The 16,082-nt window shown below is 39.2% G+C and overlaps 1 protein-coding gene across 2 annotated transcripts in view; it reads right to left on the bottom strand.

Annotated features, from left to right (window-relative positions):
* Positions 1 to 16,082, bottom strand: part of OXCT1 (3-oxoacid CoA-transferase 1) — a 121,099-nt gene that overhangs the window by 8,558 nt on the left and 96,459 nt on the right. For both annotated transcript variants that reach the window (XM_081053959.1, XM_081053958.1), the window contains exon 15: positions 3,400 to 3,480. In XM_081053959.1, the coding sequence (XP_080910085.1) occupies positions 3,400 to 3,480 (81 nt within the window). The remainder of the gene's footprint in view (positions 1 to 3,399; positions 3,481 to 16,082) is intronic.

Here is a 16,082-nt window from a genome sequence, read left to right as displayed (position 1 = left end):
AGACATCACATGTAGAGGGAAGAATCCTGGCTTTCAAGCGGGACAGGAATTCCAGCTGTGCTGCATGCAATGCAGTCAGTAGCAATGCAATCTTTGCTGAACCTAGCTTCACATCTACAGATGAATATCAAAAGCCCCTGCTTCCCAAGATTGCTATACAGCACAAAAATAATAACAAACATATTCTGAGCACAGGGCATCAGACATGGGATATAGCAGGGGCACCAAAAGGGAGCATTCTTTCTCCTTAATAGCTTAATTCATTGTCACTTGTGTGTGAACCCAAACCAAAGCGCCAAAACGTTTGTCTCCAGTTAATTGATACTTCTCACCAAGAACAAAACATTAAGAGAACCAGCGATACCACCATTCTCCATTTTTGTGATGAATTCACAGACAACCTAGTTGTTTTTACTGGAAAAGATGATTAAATTTAGAAGGAAATATTTCAGCAAACGTTTTCTATGTTTACATATTTTTAGGTTTCTAAGAAAACCTTTTCTTTTAGTAGACATAAGTGTTTTGAAAAGGAAAACAATGGTCATTTAGAAATGTCTGTATGCTGCATTGGGTCATTTAATTCCAAAAGGACAAATTAAAAATTTTAAACGGATACTTTCCAGAAAATGTGTCTGGAGCACTACTCATACTGATTTGCTCTTCTCTGCATTATGAACAGCTGTAAATTTATCAAAATGGAACAGATCAGAGAAATAAAGCCTCTGGATTGTGTTATTAAGAATAAGCAGGTAAGAAGATAGCTGTGGTATCATGAATATAAGGCTTCAAAAATCAGGGAGATAGAATTTATGGCAAATTGACTTACTGCTTTTAAAAAATGTTTATTAATACTTTTATCAAACCTTAATTAGCTTTCAACATCATATATCGAAAGCCAAGCATCTATTATTAAAAAGGGGAAAAACTACTTTTGAAACATTTAGGAAAGTTCCCATTTAGTGGGTATAAACCCACTTATATAAAGTATAAACAAAAACTTGATAAAAATGGAGACTACAATAAATTGTTCAACTACCAAGAATAATGTTTCAACTTAATGATATTTCAACTGAATAATATTTCAATATTTCAACAAATATTTCTATTTGTTTTACAGATGAATAAGTCAGTTATTCTATCAATCATAGCCCATGTACTGGTGAGGAAGGCATCTTTCTTAACCTCATTCTAGTAACACAAAACTAGGAAATTGGGGTCAGAACATCTCCAAAGCCTCTTTCAAATGGCCAACTAATGGAATTTTCCATTAAGAGTTGAAAATGGAATTCTAGTCCCATATCTGCTACGGCAGGGCTGTGCGCATTCATTGCGCTCAGTGACACTGCATTCTCAGGCACTTATTCTATAGACATCTGGTGAGCGCCCACTTGAATGGAGCAGAGGGGTAAACGTGCACCACTCCTTTCCTTGAGGTACCCAAAGTTCCATATTTAGATGCCTTTCACTCAACTCATTTTTGCTACACAATGTAATTCACTGTTAAGGTTCCAATTATCCTCATATGCTAATGACTTCCACAAGTTTGTACCAATACTGATGTCTCTTCTGAGCTCTCGATTCACATCTCCAATTGCTTATCACAAATATTTGACTGGATGTTCAGTATGTTAAGTTATTCAAATTGGGAATATCAAATTGAGAACGTTCAAACTGAACCTATTCTTTCCCTGCCTCCCATTGCTCTGCCCTTTCTCTTCCAACCGTCCTAGGCTTCATTGAAGATACAGCTGGTTGATCATTCCCTCTAGCCAGAAAACTTAAAAATCACCTCTGCTTTATCATCCACTTCCAATTCATCATTGAGTGAGGTTGAGTCCACTCCTAAATTTCTTCCAATCTCTCTTTCTGTCCTGTGGTTTAGAATCTTGACATTGCTGGTCCAGATCACTGAAGGGGACTACTAACTAGAATCTGTCTCATCTTTTCTCCCCCTACTCTATAGAAAAGCTTCTCCCCCTGCTCTTTCTAAACTGCAAATCTCATCAGTTGTGTCCCCAGCTACTAAAAATCATTGAAAGCCTTCTGGATAATATAGCCTGCTGTTGACCAGAAGCTTATTGATAACATAAACAGTCAATTAACACACATTTTGTATGTTACGTGTATGATATTCTTACAATAAAGTAAGCTAGAGAAAAGCAAATGTTATTGAGATAATCATAAGGAAGAGAAAATACAGTAAATATTGAAAAACTTCTGCATATAAGTGGACCCATGTAGTTCAAACCTGTGTTGTTCAAGTGTCAACTGTAATGGATTCCTTTCATAGTTTTGGAGGAGTTCCAGAAACGGTGAGACTCAGTGAATAAATGGTGGGATGAACTATTCTGCCCTTTTATCGAGTTGCTCTTCACTACAAGTCATCGTTATGGAATTCCATATAAACGCTCTTAGGGAAAGGCACTATTTAGAACAGAACACTCCTTAAAATGTGGCTTCTGCAAAGTATTCTGAACCTCCTGACCTGTTTCGAAGGGCTGCTTTAGGGTGCTTGTTCCCACCTTAATGAGGATTAGACAACCAGATTAATGCAAAGACACCACTACCACAGCTCTTGGCAAAAGGAATGGCATCAGTGACAGAAAAAAACAAACAAACAGGCCCTGACATAGATAATTGTGTTTTGTGGTTTCATCAAGATACTGAATGAAGAAAATGACACCCTCCTAGCTCACTTATGAGAATGATGTCATTCCAACAACCCTGGGTTCAAATCTGGGTCAGAAAGGAAACTAGGCAACTAGCAATGATAGTCCTCTCTGATCTGAATAGTTTTCAGTTGTACATATTGGTCAACATTTTCTGTCTAAGAAGAAATAATCTAGAGAAGCATGACAGCGGCTGGTGTGTTCTGAAGTACACTTTATGAAAGAGAGCTGGAAGCATGCAAGAACCAGAAAAAATAGATTTCTTGGTTCACTGTAAGGCCTGCACTGAAATTTGCACCAAAATGATTAAAACCCAATTATCACTCAATTTCCTAAAATGAAATCCAACAATTTGTACATGTGATTTGTGAAAGCAAAGAAGGTAGAAATAATGTATATAATCTTAACTTTGCATATATCATCCATCTTAATAGTCCAAGCATAAAAATCAATAAAACTTTTCTTTGACTATATCACATGGTCAAAATTACCAAGGACAGTTGTTCTATTTTGTGTGCATGTGTATATTTCCAGAGTTGCATATTAAGAATTCTACATTTTGGGACATTAAGTTGATGAATTTTCCTATTCAGTCTACCCATGGATTAAATTAATCTTCTGACTATCAACGTAACACACTTTCAGAAGGTAAAAAAAAAAACATCTAGAGATGGTTATAAATAAAAAGATGGTGGTAGACAGAGGAAATAAAAAGAGAAAGGCACTTTACCTTTTCAGTAATGATGCGGCTGACACATTGCTTTCCAGTTAATGGTAATGTACATTTCTCCATGATTTTATGTGCATTTCCCTGTTTCAAAAAAAGAAACATCAAGAAGAGAAGTTAGGGACCAAGTTTTATTTAGAATTGATATAACTATAGGACAAACAGAAACCATCAGAGAAATTGTCTGCTAAGTACAGGCTGTTTCAAAATCTTTGCACAGTCAAGCTTTTACTTCCTTTCTTGAGTCAGCATCTGTCCCTAAAATAATTTAGAGAGAATGCCAAATGAATAGCCAAAGGCATAAATGATTTAGTTGGGAAATACCCTGCCACAGATTTGACCTCTCCAGCCTCAGTCCTTATATCATAGAATGAGAAATTTCGATTCTAGTATTCTGCTTGTTTTTTTCCAGGGAACGGACTCCTTGACAAACATGAGCTATTATTTACCAAGGGTAGGAAGCACACATGGAATGCAAATGCATAATATCCCCTTTTAAAAATGTCATTTTATTTGCTAAAACATTAATATATACACAGAAAATAGCACTTACTTCCTTTCTGTACCCTTAAACCTGCACTCAACAGAAATCAATCTCAATTTTTTTTTTTTAGTATTTTCTTTTATACTTCTACACATTTTCTCCTTACTTTTCTATTTAAAAATATGATTTTGCCATGCTTTTCTTCCTTGATCAATCAATTTTAGACATTACCTACTAATTTCTTATTGGGTATATGAAGACTTAACTCTCTTCAAACCTCCATTGTCCATCACACTCAGTTTTCCCAGTATAATTATGTCATAACTTATAGGTAATTCTCTAGTCAGAATTTACTTATCATACTGATGAAATGACCAGGTAAAACTGTTCATTGCTGAGCCATGCAGTGTTGTACACCATGATTATATTCACTTTCTTATACAGCCATTTGCTTTTCTTGGAATTTGTCCGAGCCTCAGTTTGCTCATTGGTAAAATGTGTGAACTGTCCTAAATCCACTTTTTCCCCCAAAAATTTCCTTTAGCCACAGTACCCTTTCTTCAAACATAAAATAAAAAGGGATTAAGTGGAGAAGCATGTTTTCAACCATTAACCCCCGGCCCCCAACCCTGGATGGCCTCAGAGGCACACCTATGGAGCACAGTTGAAACATTAGCTCTGACAATCTGATCTTCAGATCATTATCTTCTGATTATGATCAAGCTACTTTCTAAGTACCAAGCACCAGGAACCCAAATTAATATTTCCCTTGAGGCTGAAGGCTAACCTACCACAGTTTAGATCTTCCATTAAAAATAGCAAAATACTGCCACTGTTTCCTTTTTGGATCTGTAAGCACCACACATGATATCATGATCATCTTTTGCCATTTCAATGTTTACCTACTCTACTATGCACCTGCTACCTGGTTTACATCTGTCTCAAAACTGCAGTCAGACCAAGTATACGATCAGAGGCAAGGAATTTCAGATAGCTGGGCTCAATTAAGAAGATGCTACTACTTGGCATAATCTGCCAACTCACCAACGCACCAATAATTAGAAGCTTTTACTGTACTTAACCCAGTGCGTGGCACAGAAGGTATTCATGAATGAATGGGATAGAAAAGGAATGTCTACTGGCAACTTTGGATGGATTTGAAAAAAGACAAACTCTCTTACTTTGTCAAAATCAGTGTTAAATGCATATAAAGTAGATAGACATTATTCCTTTAATAACAAATTATATGCTTCTGGATCTTACTGTATAAGAAAATTTATAGCTGTAGAAATAAAACCTTATTTTCTCTTCGATTTTAATGATCTGTTTTCCTTTCCAAATTTCAAAAGAAGTTAGTATGTGCCATAGAAGCTTAATTGAAGAGCTGAAATGAATGATGAATATTCAAACTTGTACATTTGTCAGGTCTCCTTACATTTGATAGAACTGAAACAAGGCATGTCACAACGAAAGCCAGGTCTGCCCGTGAACAAAGTGAACAATCTGTGGGCCTCTGAAGAACATTTTCTGCAGGGAGCGCTTCCTTTGTTCTCATTATTCCATTTGGCATGAAAGCAGCCACGTGGATTTTAATGAACAACCAACTTATTTTAGGAGGAATCATGAATTTCAACTGACAAAATTAACTATGCCCTACCAATAGAGACCTTTTATAGACTATATGCATATTAGTGAAATCATATGGTTCTCGACTTTTTCTGTCTGACTTGTTTCACTCAGCATAATAATCTCAAGATCCATCCATGTTGTCACAAATGGTCCTATTTCATCTTTTCTTACTGCCGAATAGTATTCCATTGTGTATATATACCACAACTTCTTTATCCATTGATCTAGTCGAAGGACACTTTGGTTGTTTCCATGTCTTGGCTACAGTAAGTAAAGCAGCAATGAACACTGGAGCACATATATCTTTATGGATAAATGTTTTCAGATTTTTTTGGATGATGGAAGGAGAACTGACTCTGGATGGTGAACGCACAATGTGATATATAGACGATGTATTACAGAATTGTACACCTGAAATCTATGTAACTTTACTAAAAATTGTCACCCCAATAAACTTTAATTAAAAACAAAAGAAAACTCATAGACACAGACAATAGTTTAGTGGTTACCAGAGAGTAAGAGGCGTGGGGGTTGGTAGATGAGGCTAACAGGGATCAAATATACGGACCATTTTCTACAACCAGTACAGTGTAAGCGGTTCAGAGTATGGGCTGGAGCCAAAGGACCTCCATGCGAAGTCTGACTCTGCTCCACACTAGCTGTGCAAGGCTCCTGTGTTTCCCCGTCTGCCTCATCTCACAGGGTTATTTACTGTAAGGCTTTGTTGAGACAGATGCAAGCATCTAGCCCTTAGCAAGTACTCGATACAGTCAACTCGTACTGTTTCTACATCTTATATTTAACATTTCTACACTGCACCAGGGGATTCTTTAGGAGTTCTTAAGTTCCTATATCAATTGGACATATAATGACACAGAAAAATGGCCTCAACACAATTCCTGAGACCCACAAAACGAATGACACCACAACACATATTTGGGGGCAAACCATGTGGCTGGACTGGAAAACTGGCACCAAATGTATTCTTGCAGTGAGAACAATGTAGCTAGATGATTCCATTCACATTTAGCTCCAAGACACAACACAGACCATGGAAAAAGAGAAATGAAATGCAGAAGGATTAAGAATGTCACAATTTCAAACTCAACAATAGGTTAGCTATGAAGCCAAAATATGGCGAACTCCCACTTTCGTTTTCTATTCTAACCAGGCAGGGCTGAGCCTTACAATGTGATATGGCAGCTGCATGGATTAATGATTCACAAAGGAGGAACAATTGCTGTGTTTTTTGCATTTAAAAAGAAATCCTAGAAAAGAGATGCTGTGTAGTGTGGTAGCAAAAAAATAGTATATTAGAAGTTCAAAGACCAAGGTTTTTCTCTTAACTCTGCAATCTAATAGTCATTTGGTCCCTTAAATTCTTTGTGCTGTCGTTTTCTCCTCGACTGCCTTGTCTTCCTTTCTTGAATATTGTAGGAATCAAATGAAATGTGACCGTGCAGTAAAGTAGGAGGGGTCGAGTCTACATGCAAATATCTAGAGTTAGTGGGGTCTCGTTCATCCTTATCATTCTGTTTCTCTCCCCCCCTTTCTTTTCTCTCTCTCTCTCTCTCTCTCTCTCTCTCTCTCTCTCTCTCTCTCTCTCTCTGTCTCTCTCTCTTTCCCTCCCCACAAAGAAATGTCAGAAGAGGCAGAGGAATGAATATGAAGTGTAGCACTAAAAATGCTTTGACTAGTCCTGAGAGTTCCTGTTTGCTCTCATTTGCTAACTTCATCATAACCTTAGTGAATTAGCTAAATCTCTTTCTTCCAAGTGTTTCTCCAGCTTTTTTCTTTTTTCCCCTTCATCGCTTACAGGCCTCATGCAAGACCTAGGAATTCATCATTTCACTTGTAAGTGACTCAGGGCCTTAGAACTTTCTGTTATTGCTTCATGGTGATCTCAATTTAACTCTTCAGATATCTGTGTGAAACCCTGGGCCTAAATTCTTTAGTACAAGACAACTCTGGTTGAATGATAATAAATCCCCTTGTTATCATTACAGTAAGTTTCATGTTCTCAGAATAAACTTAACCCCAAATAACAAGCTCTTTTTTTCATATCACGATGATTTCTGCATTTAATGCCAACATTTCATTTGCCTGAGGCAACAGAGCATCCATGTAAGATTTTGCTTCACATAAAACCCCATTTTATGCCCCTCTTTTCTGTTAACTGCTTCTTAAATGTGGCTGTAATATATTTCTTCTTTCAGGCACCTTCTTTGGGAATGCTCTAAATGATCAACTACGAGAAGGAATATTCTAGAAGGTGGTTACTCCTTAAGGGACCAAGTCGTTAAGCCTTTGTTCATGCTACTCGAAACACACATCACCATGTGCTCCATCACCCCACATTCAAATGGCAAAACCTGCCTATTTTCCAGAGCTTGGCTCAGGTGTCCCCAACTGCCACCTCACTCAGCCAACCCCCACCCCAAAAATCACATATATGCCTCCCTCGCTCTGCCCTGGGTGTGACTTCACCGGCCCCGTCTGCAGACCGGGGAACCTTGCCCGGGAGCGCAAAATAAAGCCCTCACCTTTCTCAACCCGCCTGACTCTCTTAGCTTCATTATCTCGCCGCAAGCCTTCCAGTGTCATCTTCCCTGGAGAAACTACCACCAACATCCCCTACCCAATGCCTGCATTCCAGTGGCCCAGGAACGTCCCCAGTCTACGCACCTCTTAGGTGCTCTTGTGTTTCCTTCACTCACCACACAGGTCATAATTGTTGACCTCTCTTCACCACCACCCCTTCACCAGCGTCTGAGCTCACTGAATGTAAGGCAATTTATCTTTCTGTCTACAGCAATGAATAGAGCACTAGGCAGGTCATAGTGATCAATAAATGTTATCTGAATATTATAATTCTGAAGGAATTCCAACAGAGGTGGAACTGTAAAATCCCATGTGACAAAGTGTTACAGACCACTTGAGGCTGCTTTCCAATCCTAAGATGTGTATTTCTACATTCCCAGCATCTCTGAGCTCACTAGGAGAAGCACAGCTAGCAGGAATGCATGAAGGGTTTACAAGACTTTGGAGAGAGAGATAAGGGCGTGATCAAAGGAAGAAGCAAAGACAACTCAAGGCTGCACTATAAAACATACGGATTTACAAGTAAAGAGAGAAACAGTGAATTGTGATTATTCTACCTCCTCTTCCTGCTCCTTCCTACAGCTTCAAGGCTTTCATTAATCTGTGGAAAGGCTACAAAGGCTGAACTTGGCAAGAAAATTTTCAGTACTTTGTCTTGTGGCACAAATAAACCTACTATAGCTCTCTCTTTGGGCTTGCCAAAATACCATAAAACAGGACTGAATGTCACTGCCCCTTGAGCCTTCCTTCTTCCTACTGGTCTCAATGCTTAAACCACATGAAACAGCTTCACACACACACACACTCACACACACACACACCAGATATAAAATTTGGGGGAATGCTGTATTAAAAAACACATAACTGTCAAATCACTATGATGATCGATGTACATAGACGAGAAAAATGGGACTTGCTAAATAAGGAAAATCAAGGTACACAGAATAAAAGAACAAGACGATGACATCACTCACACTAAGTTTATCTTCGTGGGATATTTATGGCCTTTACACAGCACCTATTCAATAGGGATTCCAACAATCCACATAGAATTTCATTGGAAAGACTCAGCTAGCTCTGAAGTGGAGAACAGTTGCTATTACAAATGGTTTTTATAATGTGGATGTAATAACAGTTTGTGGTTACAGGCACATTCTCAAGGGGAAGACTCACCAAATGAGATGATACATACAACAAGCCATTTCCCTGAAAACAGTCTTCAGGGCTTCGAGATCTTAGAATAGAAGGCCATTTTTCTTCAATATAATATAAAAATCTTTACCATAGCTTTTTATTTTCTCTCTAAAGACTGCATCGTATGATCTCTAGCCTAAGGATGGCAGAGCCCAGGAATTGGCAGGAATTCTTTTTTCTTTTCATTCATGAATTATTGTGGTACCTTAGAAAGCTTCTCTTTGCATTAGTTTTCCTTTTAACAACTGCAGATACTCAGTCATAGAATTTAAAGTTATTAGTTTAATTAATTCTGTAAGACATCTTAAAGAGTTTTATTGGTTGTTGGACTATGTTCTGCTTTTTCTTTTGTTTTCCATTATAAGACGTTTTGCAGGCATTTCTATCATCAAGGGAGAAATAAAAAGGCAAAACCTGTTAGGTCAGCTACGGGCATGGTCAAAGCGGCCAGGAGCCACGTCAGACCCCTCCTCGCATGATGGAAACTGGGGCCCCTGGCGTTTCCGGAAGAGGCAGCAGACCTTTGGTGTGATAAACAACTCTGAATGCAGCCACTCGCCCCCGATCTGCGCTGGGGGGCCTGAGCAACTGCCACCTCACTCAGCAAACCCCCACCCCAAAGATCGCATATATGCCTTCCTCGCTCTGCCCTGGGCGCGACTTCACCGCCCCGTCTGCGGACCCGGTGAACCTCGCCCAGGAGCGCAGAATAAAGCCCTCACCTTTCTCAGCCCGCCTGACTCTCTTAGCTTCATTATCTCGCCGCAAGCCTTATAAAACCATGTAAGAATTTTTATTTTGTAGAGGTGAATTTTTTTTTCCAGAGTAAGCCACGAAATAGTCTCACTAAAAAATTATAAAATATTGCCAAGTTTTTATGAATGGAAAAAAATTAAACCAGCTGAAACTATGTTAATTATGAATTATCCTAACAAAGGAGTACTTTTTTTATCTGGCGATACTTTTCAATGTTTCTGAAAATTATCTCAAAAATGTTTCCCAGAAAATGATTTTTTAAATGATTTTTTAAAAAATTTTAAAAAATCATTTGGTAATACATTTGGTTCAAAATAACTAAAATAAACCTCTTTTACTTTTTACTCTTCCTATCCACAAAGAATGAAGACAAGCTAAAACATTCAAGATTTCTATAGGACACATTTATTATCAGACACAGATAGGACTTAATAACAATATTATTCACAAAGATTTATTCTCAACTTTTCCTAACAGTATAATTATGATTCTTCTTATCCCTTCAGAATCCAGACCTTCTACTGTAATACAAATAAAATCTAAACCTGTTTTAGAAATGGAGCTCTCGTTTATGTTCTCTAAAATAGGTACCCAAGCTTTGCTTGTCTCCAACAAATGACTGAATTTCTTTGCTTTTGTGCTCTGAAAGTTATACCCTTAGGAATACATTTCCGGTAGACAATACTGAGAACAAAACAGTTTATATTGTTAGTGGTGATGATACTTGCCAGACAGAAAAGTTTAGTAAAAGAAAATGGAGGCCCAGAGGCAGGATACTTAGATGCTTGGCTTTCTTTTGCTCCTAGTTTTCCACTTTACTTTTATCAAAATATTTAATCTCTATTGAGTTCAGTTTGCTTGTCTTTCAAAGGGAAACAATAAGACCTATCTCACAAGGTACTGTTATGATAAAATGGAGGCAGCAAACATGTAACTGCATGGAAAAAGTTAAAAGTGCCCTAGATGTTCGAAGCATCATTATTATTTAAAGAATTAATGAGTTCAACAAGTATTTATTGAGATCTAACGTGCATCAGGAATGATTCTCTTCAGTTTTTATGATCGATAGAGGCCCCTGTCCTCATGGAACTTATATTCTAGTGAAGAAGGGGGATGAAGGATCATCAGAAGTGGGGTGACTTCTATTTTATATAATAGAGAAGTCAGGGAAAGCTTTTCTGTTATTATGAGCAGAAACCTAAGTGAACTGAGGGAGACAGCCATGCAGGTATCTGAGGAGGAGCAGTCCAGGCACAGAGAATAAGTGCAAAGGCCTTGAGACGGGAGGATGCTTAGAATGCTCCAGAAACTTACAGGAAGAGAGTATGGCTGGAGATCAGAGGACAAAGGGAGAATGTAGTAGATGGAATCAGACAGATAGTGGGATTGGAGTCAACAGATCATGGAGGGACTTAGAGACAATGGTAAGAACTTTGAACTTGAATTTAAGTGAGATGGAAAGCTATGGAGGGTTTCTAAGATGAGGAAGAAGTGATGTGATTGATTTATATTTAAACAAACAAAAAAAGTCACTCTGGCCACTGTGTGGAGAACTCTGTGTGTGTGTGTGTGTGTGTGTGTGTGTGTGTGTGTGTGTGTGTGTTTCCAACCAACTCTGCTTCCCTTCTCCCCTTGCTTTTTGACAACAGAGACCTAATTGTAAATCCCTCACACACACTGCCTTCCTACACCCCAGTGCCCATTCCCTCGACCTGCAACATTCCAGTTCCTGTCAAACTCTAGCCCATCCTTTAGGTCTCCATGCAAATGCTACATAGGAAGCTCCCTTATAAAGGAATTGGGTGTTCAACTCTGTGTACTCTACCTCATACACTTTTTTATTTTAAGTTTTGATTTCTATGAAACTCTCCCAAGGAGACTCCAAGCTGCTCAAAGGAAGGACCACCTCTTTCCATTTGTCATTTTCTCAGATCTCATCATGGTGCCTAGCATATGGTGCCTGGTCCTGAACAAATATTTTATGACTGCAAAAACAAGTAAAGTATATAAGGTAATTCCACCAAATTTCAAGACAAAGCATCAAAGAATATTTATTTAGGCATCTATAATATCTAGAGATAGAAGGCATTAAGCTAGCAAATTCATAAAATGCTGGCTCACTTACAAATGATTGTGTAAAGATAGGAGTGAGCCAGATAAAAAGGGAAAGGGAACAGAATGTGTTAACACTGAAGAACAGGAAACAACATGGTGCACCTGTGGAGATCCTAGAAGAACCGAAGCATGGGAATCACGGAGGAGGTGGGTTGCTGGGAGCTGATCACAAAAGGCCAGTGGGCTAAAGCAAACTAAGTAGTGTGGACTTAACTCAATCATGCTTTAGTTACAGACTAGTTACTCTGGCGGTGGTGTACCTGATTGGCAGGAAGGTGGGTCAGTCTGGCAAGAGGACTTTCGGGATGTTGTAACTGATCCACGCAGATGTGACAAGAACCTAAACACGGAGAGTAGAAATAATACACAGGAGGGAGCAGATTACAGGGGTACTGTGGACGCAATTTCTATAGTGCTTGGTGTAGGGGGAGGGGCAGAAAGCACCCTGGGTGTCTTTCCAGATGGAGGCTGGGAGAGCATCACTTCTCTTGTTGGGCTAAGCAGAAGGAAAAAGACTTTCAGGAGAAATGATAATGATTTCACTTGTGTATGTGTTGCAGTTGAGGTGGGTGTGGAACAACCAGGTGGGGTTGTGGAGTTGTCTGATATGGAATAAATCTAATTCTAGAGCTCATTAGAGAAGTCCAATGTGGAATTCCAGTTGAAAATAAGGGTCAGGGAGCCACTGAGTGAAAAAATAATAGTTGGTGCCAAAAATGTAGACAGCACCCAAGAAAGGTGCAGAGGGTGAGAAGAGCAGAGTGCCAAAGACGGATTCATGAGGAGTCCTGCCAGGAACCCATAGCAAAGGGGAAAGGCACGGAGGGATCCAGGCTGGTGGGGCAGCTCTGTAAGCCTAGGAATGTGGGTTACAACTTTGGGTCCAAGGTTACTGCTTCAGCTAAGCCCTTACTCAGATGGTTGGAAGGGGAACAAAGCAAATCCAATGAAATTGGTTTTGTCTTTAAGGACATGATTCAGAAATTACATATGTCTCAAATGCTGAAATCCCATCAATCCAAGCTTGGGCACGCGGCTGCATCTACATGTAAGGGAGTCTAAGAAATGTAGTCCATCACTGGCCAGTACGCACCCAGCTAAAACTTGGAAAAAAAGGGAGATGCATTCACAATTAGATTCTCAGATTGTTTTCTTTTAAGTACTTTGCTGGTATCTATCTCTCCAAAGCAAGGACAGCTTTGACCAGGGAAAATGGAAAAAGAAAAAATATCTAAATTCTGAAACCTCAAGCTTCAGGAGATGAGGGCGGGATGCTGGTGCAGAAGTAGCTTTGGTATGGTGAACACAGGCTGGACCAAACGGAGTGAGACTCCTAGCGCTGCCACTTACCCACACGGCTCTTACCTACCTGCACCCTCGTCTTACTTCAGAGGATCACCGAGAGGGCAACGAGAGCCAGTGTATGTGATGCCAGGCACAACGCCTTGCACCTACCTAGTAAGGATTCAAACTGTTGCTCGTTTCGTTCGTTTTATTCCCATTTTTATAGGACAGAAAGACATGCCAAGAGATGAAAAGAAGCTCAAGAAAAAAGGTGGCTGGCCACCAGAAAACTGGCTACTTTGCAACTGTGCCTGGAACCTTGATGTCTAAGCTTACATGAAAATCATGCTACAGTGCCAGTTTGACACTAGGGCCTGCCATTCATCTCCAGAGGTAGTTTTAAGGCAGGGAAACATTATTATGGTTACTCTAGGACAGCATGAGCAGGCAGCCAGGCTTCAGACACCAGAAGCTGCTGGTTGCAAAGACTTGCAAGGAACGAGTTTCCTTTGTCTGAGGAAAACAACAAAAAAGCATGCTTTTAAAGGTCAGATAATGTTATATTTATAAGCAACCTGCATCCATTATCCTACGATGAAGAAAAGGAGTAAAAAGAAAGCTCCACCGAAAACCACTTGAGAGCTCCACCCACTTACCAAGGGAGGTGGGGGGAGAGGGAATAGCAGCATCAGAATACAAGATTATATTTCTTTTCTCAGGTTTTAATTCTTCATTGCAAACTTTTCACTCTTGTGTTTTATGAAACTCTAGGGATTTGTCCCCTAGGCTGTTCACTTCATCATTAGGCAGCAGAAGTTACTTGGCATGTCTAGAAGGACAGATCATTAACTAGAGAGGCTACCGGGAGTGAAAACCTTTCTCTCCTGTCTCCTTTTCAGCCCCTACCAACCTCTAGTCAGAGTAACAGATGCAGAAAAGAAGTGGTGAGGTCCCCGTGTTGCCTGGAGCTGGGCCAGTAACAATGAGTCCAGGTGAACAATATAGAATAGCAACCACACGTTGGGATCACAGGTGAAAAGTGATGGTGGCAGGAAGACAAACTCTTTTGGTTAGTTTCCAAGGTTACTCACTATTAAGTATGAACAAATCACTATTATTATTTTAATCACAACTGTGTTTTTGTTAGTTTATTCAAATGAAAGTATTTAGGGAAAAGTACCTAACTTCAACTCTGGTCTAAAACTCAATGCCATTTCCCCACTTAGAGAAGAAGGAAAAAGAAATGGTGAACATATCTTGCTGCTGTGAAAAGCTTCAATAAGGGATTTCTGATCAGAAATTTGAAGTACCAGTTCTTTTCCTCTATCAAAAATTCCAGCTGAGAAGAAAGAAAACATTTTGGGGAAAAAAAGACAGAGAGAGAGAATTTGCCAAATACAGGCCTAATGTTTTGAAAACGAATGCACAAAAATAATCTAAAATGAGTAAGACTTCAGTGCCTATGCATAAACATTAAAGTAACAACAAAAGGAAAATCGGAAAGAGTTTTCCCCAAATAGACATTATGTTCCAGAAAAGATTTGGATTTGATTTGTAAGCTTGGCATCCTTTTGCCTCTGCAATGAAGTATTTTGAATGCTTTAGCAAGGCATCTCTCAGAAGTCACCTGTGCTGGTCTCATTTCCAGTGTTCCATATTTATGCTCCACTTCTCACTTTTCACTGTTTACTAAACAATTTACGGTAATTTCACATTTATTATAGTTTTTACAACAAAACCGTTTCATGGCACACATCACTGCACACTCCCCCACGGGAAGCAAATCAGATGCAAACCTAGATCTCCCACGATGCTGCATCACGAAATAAAAACAGAGCCAACGAACTACCACTTCCACTCAAAATCACAGGTCTCAAGGTATGAACAAATAGATTTTATTTTAAAACTAAGAATTACAAAGACTAAAGGAGAATGAACAAAGGACATAGAAAAATGAAAAGGGTACCACCCAAGCAAGATCAACTTTTCAATCATCAGATTCATGTGGATTCAGGTCAGGAAGGCAATTAAGCTCAGCTGGTTCAAAGACACCGAGTTGGGAACAAGGAAGAAAGTAATAGAGATAGCTTTGTAGTTACAGACTGGGCTTCAGAGTCAGAGACCCCCAGATCTCATCTCAGTTCCTCTAGTTATGTGACCTCAGGCAAGTTACTTAACCTGTGTGAAAGTCTGTCTCTGAAACCACGAAAGATACATATGATCAAGTTCATATGCTTGTACATCCCAACACAAGTGTTTAGTGCGATTTTGGCACTCGGTAAGCTCAATAAGTGGAAGCTATCCTCGTCATCATCGTCATCATCAAATGTAAGCTCCGTTTTGGTCACTGCCAAATCCTAGCAGTGCCTGGCACATAACAGGCACTCAGTAATATTTGAGGATTTATTCAAGTCAAAGTATAATACTTTTCAGAATAGGGGTGCTTACTATCACCCAGCCCACAATTTTCCAACACCTTCTCAAAATGGCTCCTCACAGCCTTGGTAAGAGGCCATATTGTCCATTTGAAAATAACTTTTGTTAAACACCAATATTCTGTTGTGTTTTTCATTTTCACACTGCTAGCAGTGACTCTAATCATCTTTAAACCTGAATCAACACA

The sequence above is a fragment of the Rhinolophus hipposideros genome (genome assembly GCF_964194185.1).
Source record: "Rhinolophus hipposideros genome assembly, chromosome: 7".
Taxonomy (NCBI): domain Eukaryota; kingdom Metazoa; phylum Chordata; class Mammalia; order Chiroptera; family Rhinolophidae; genus Rhinolophus; species Rhinolophus hipposideros.
The sequence above is the reverse complement of the archived record's forward strand: the minus strand, read 5'-3'. Positions and strand labels throughout refer to the sequence as shown.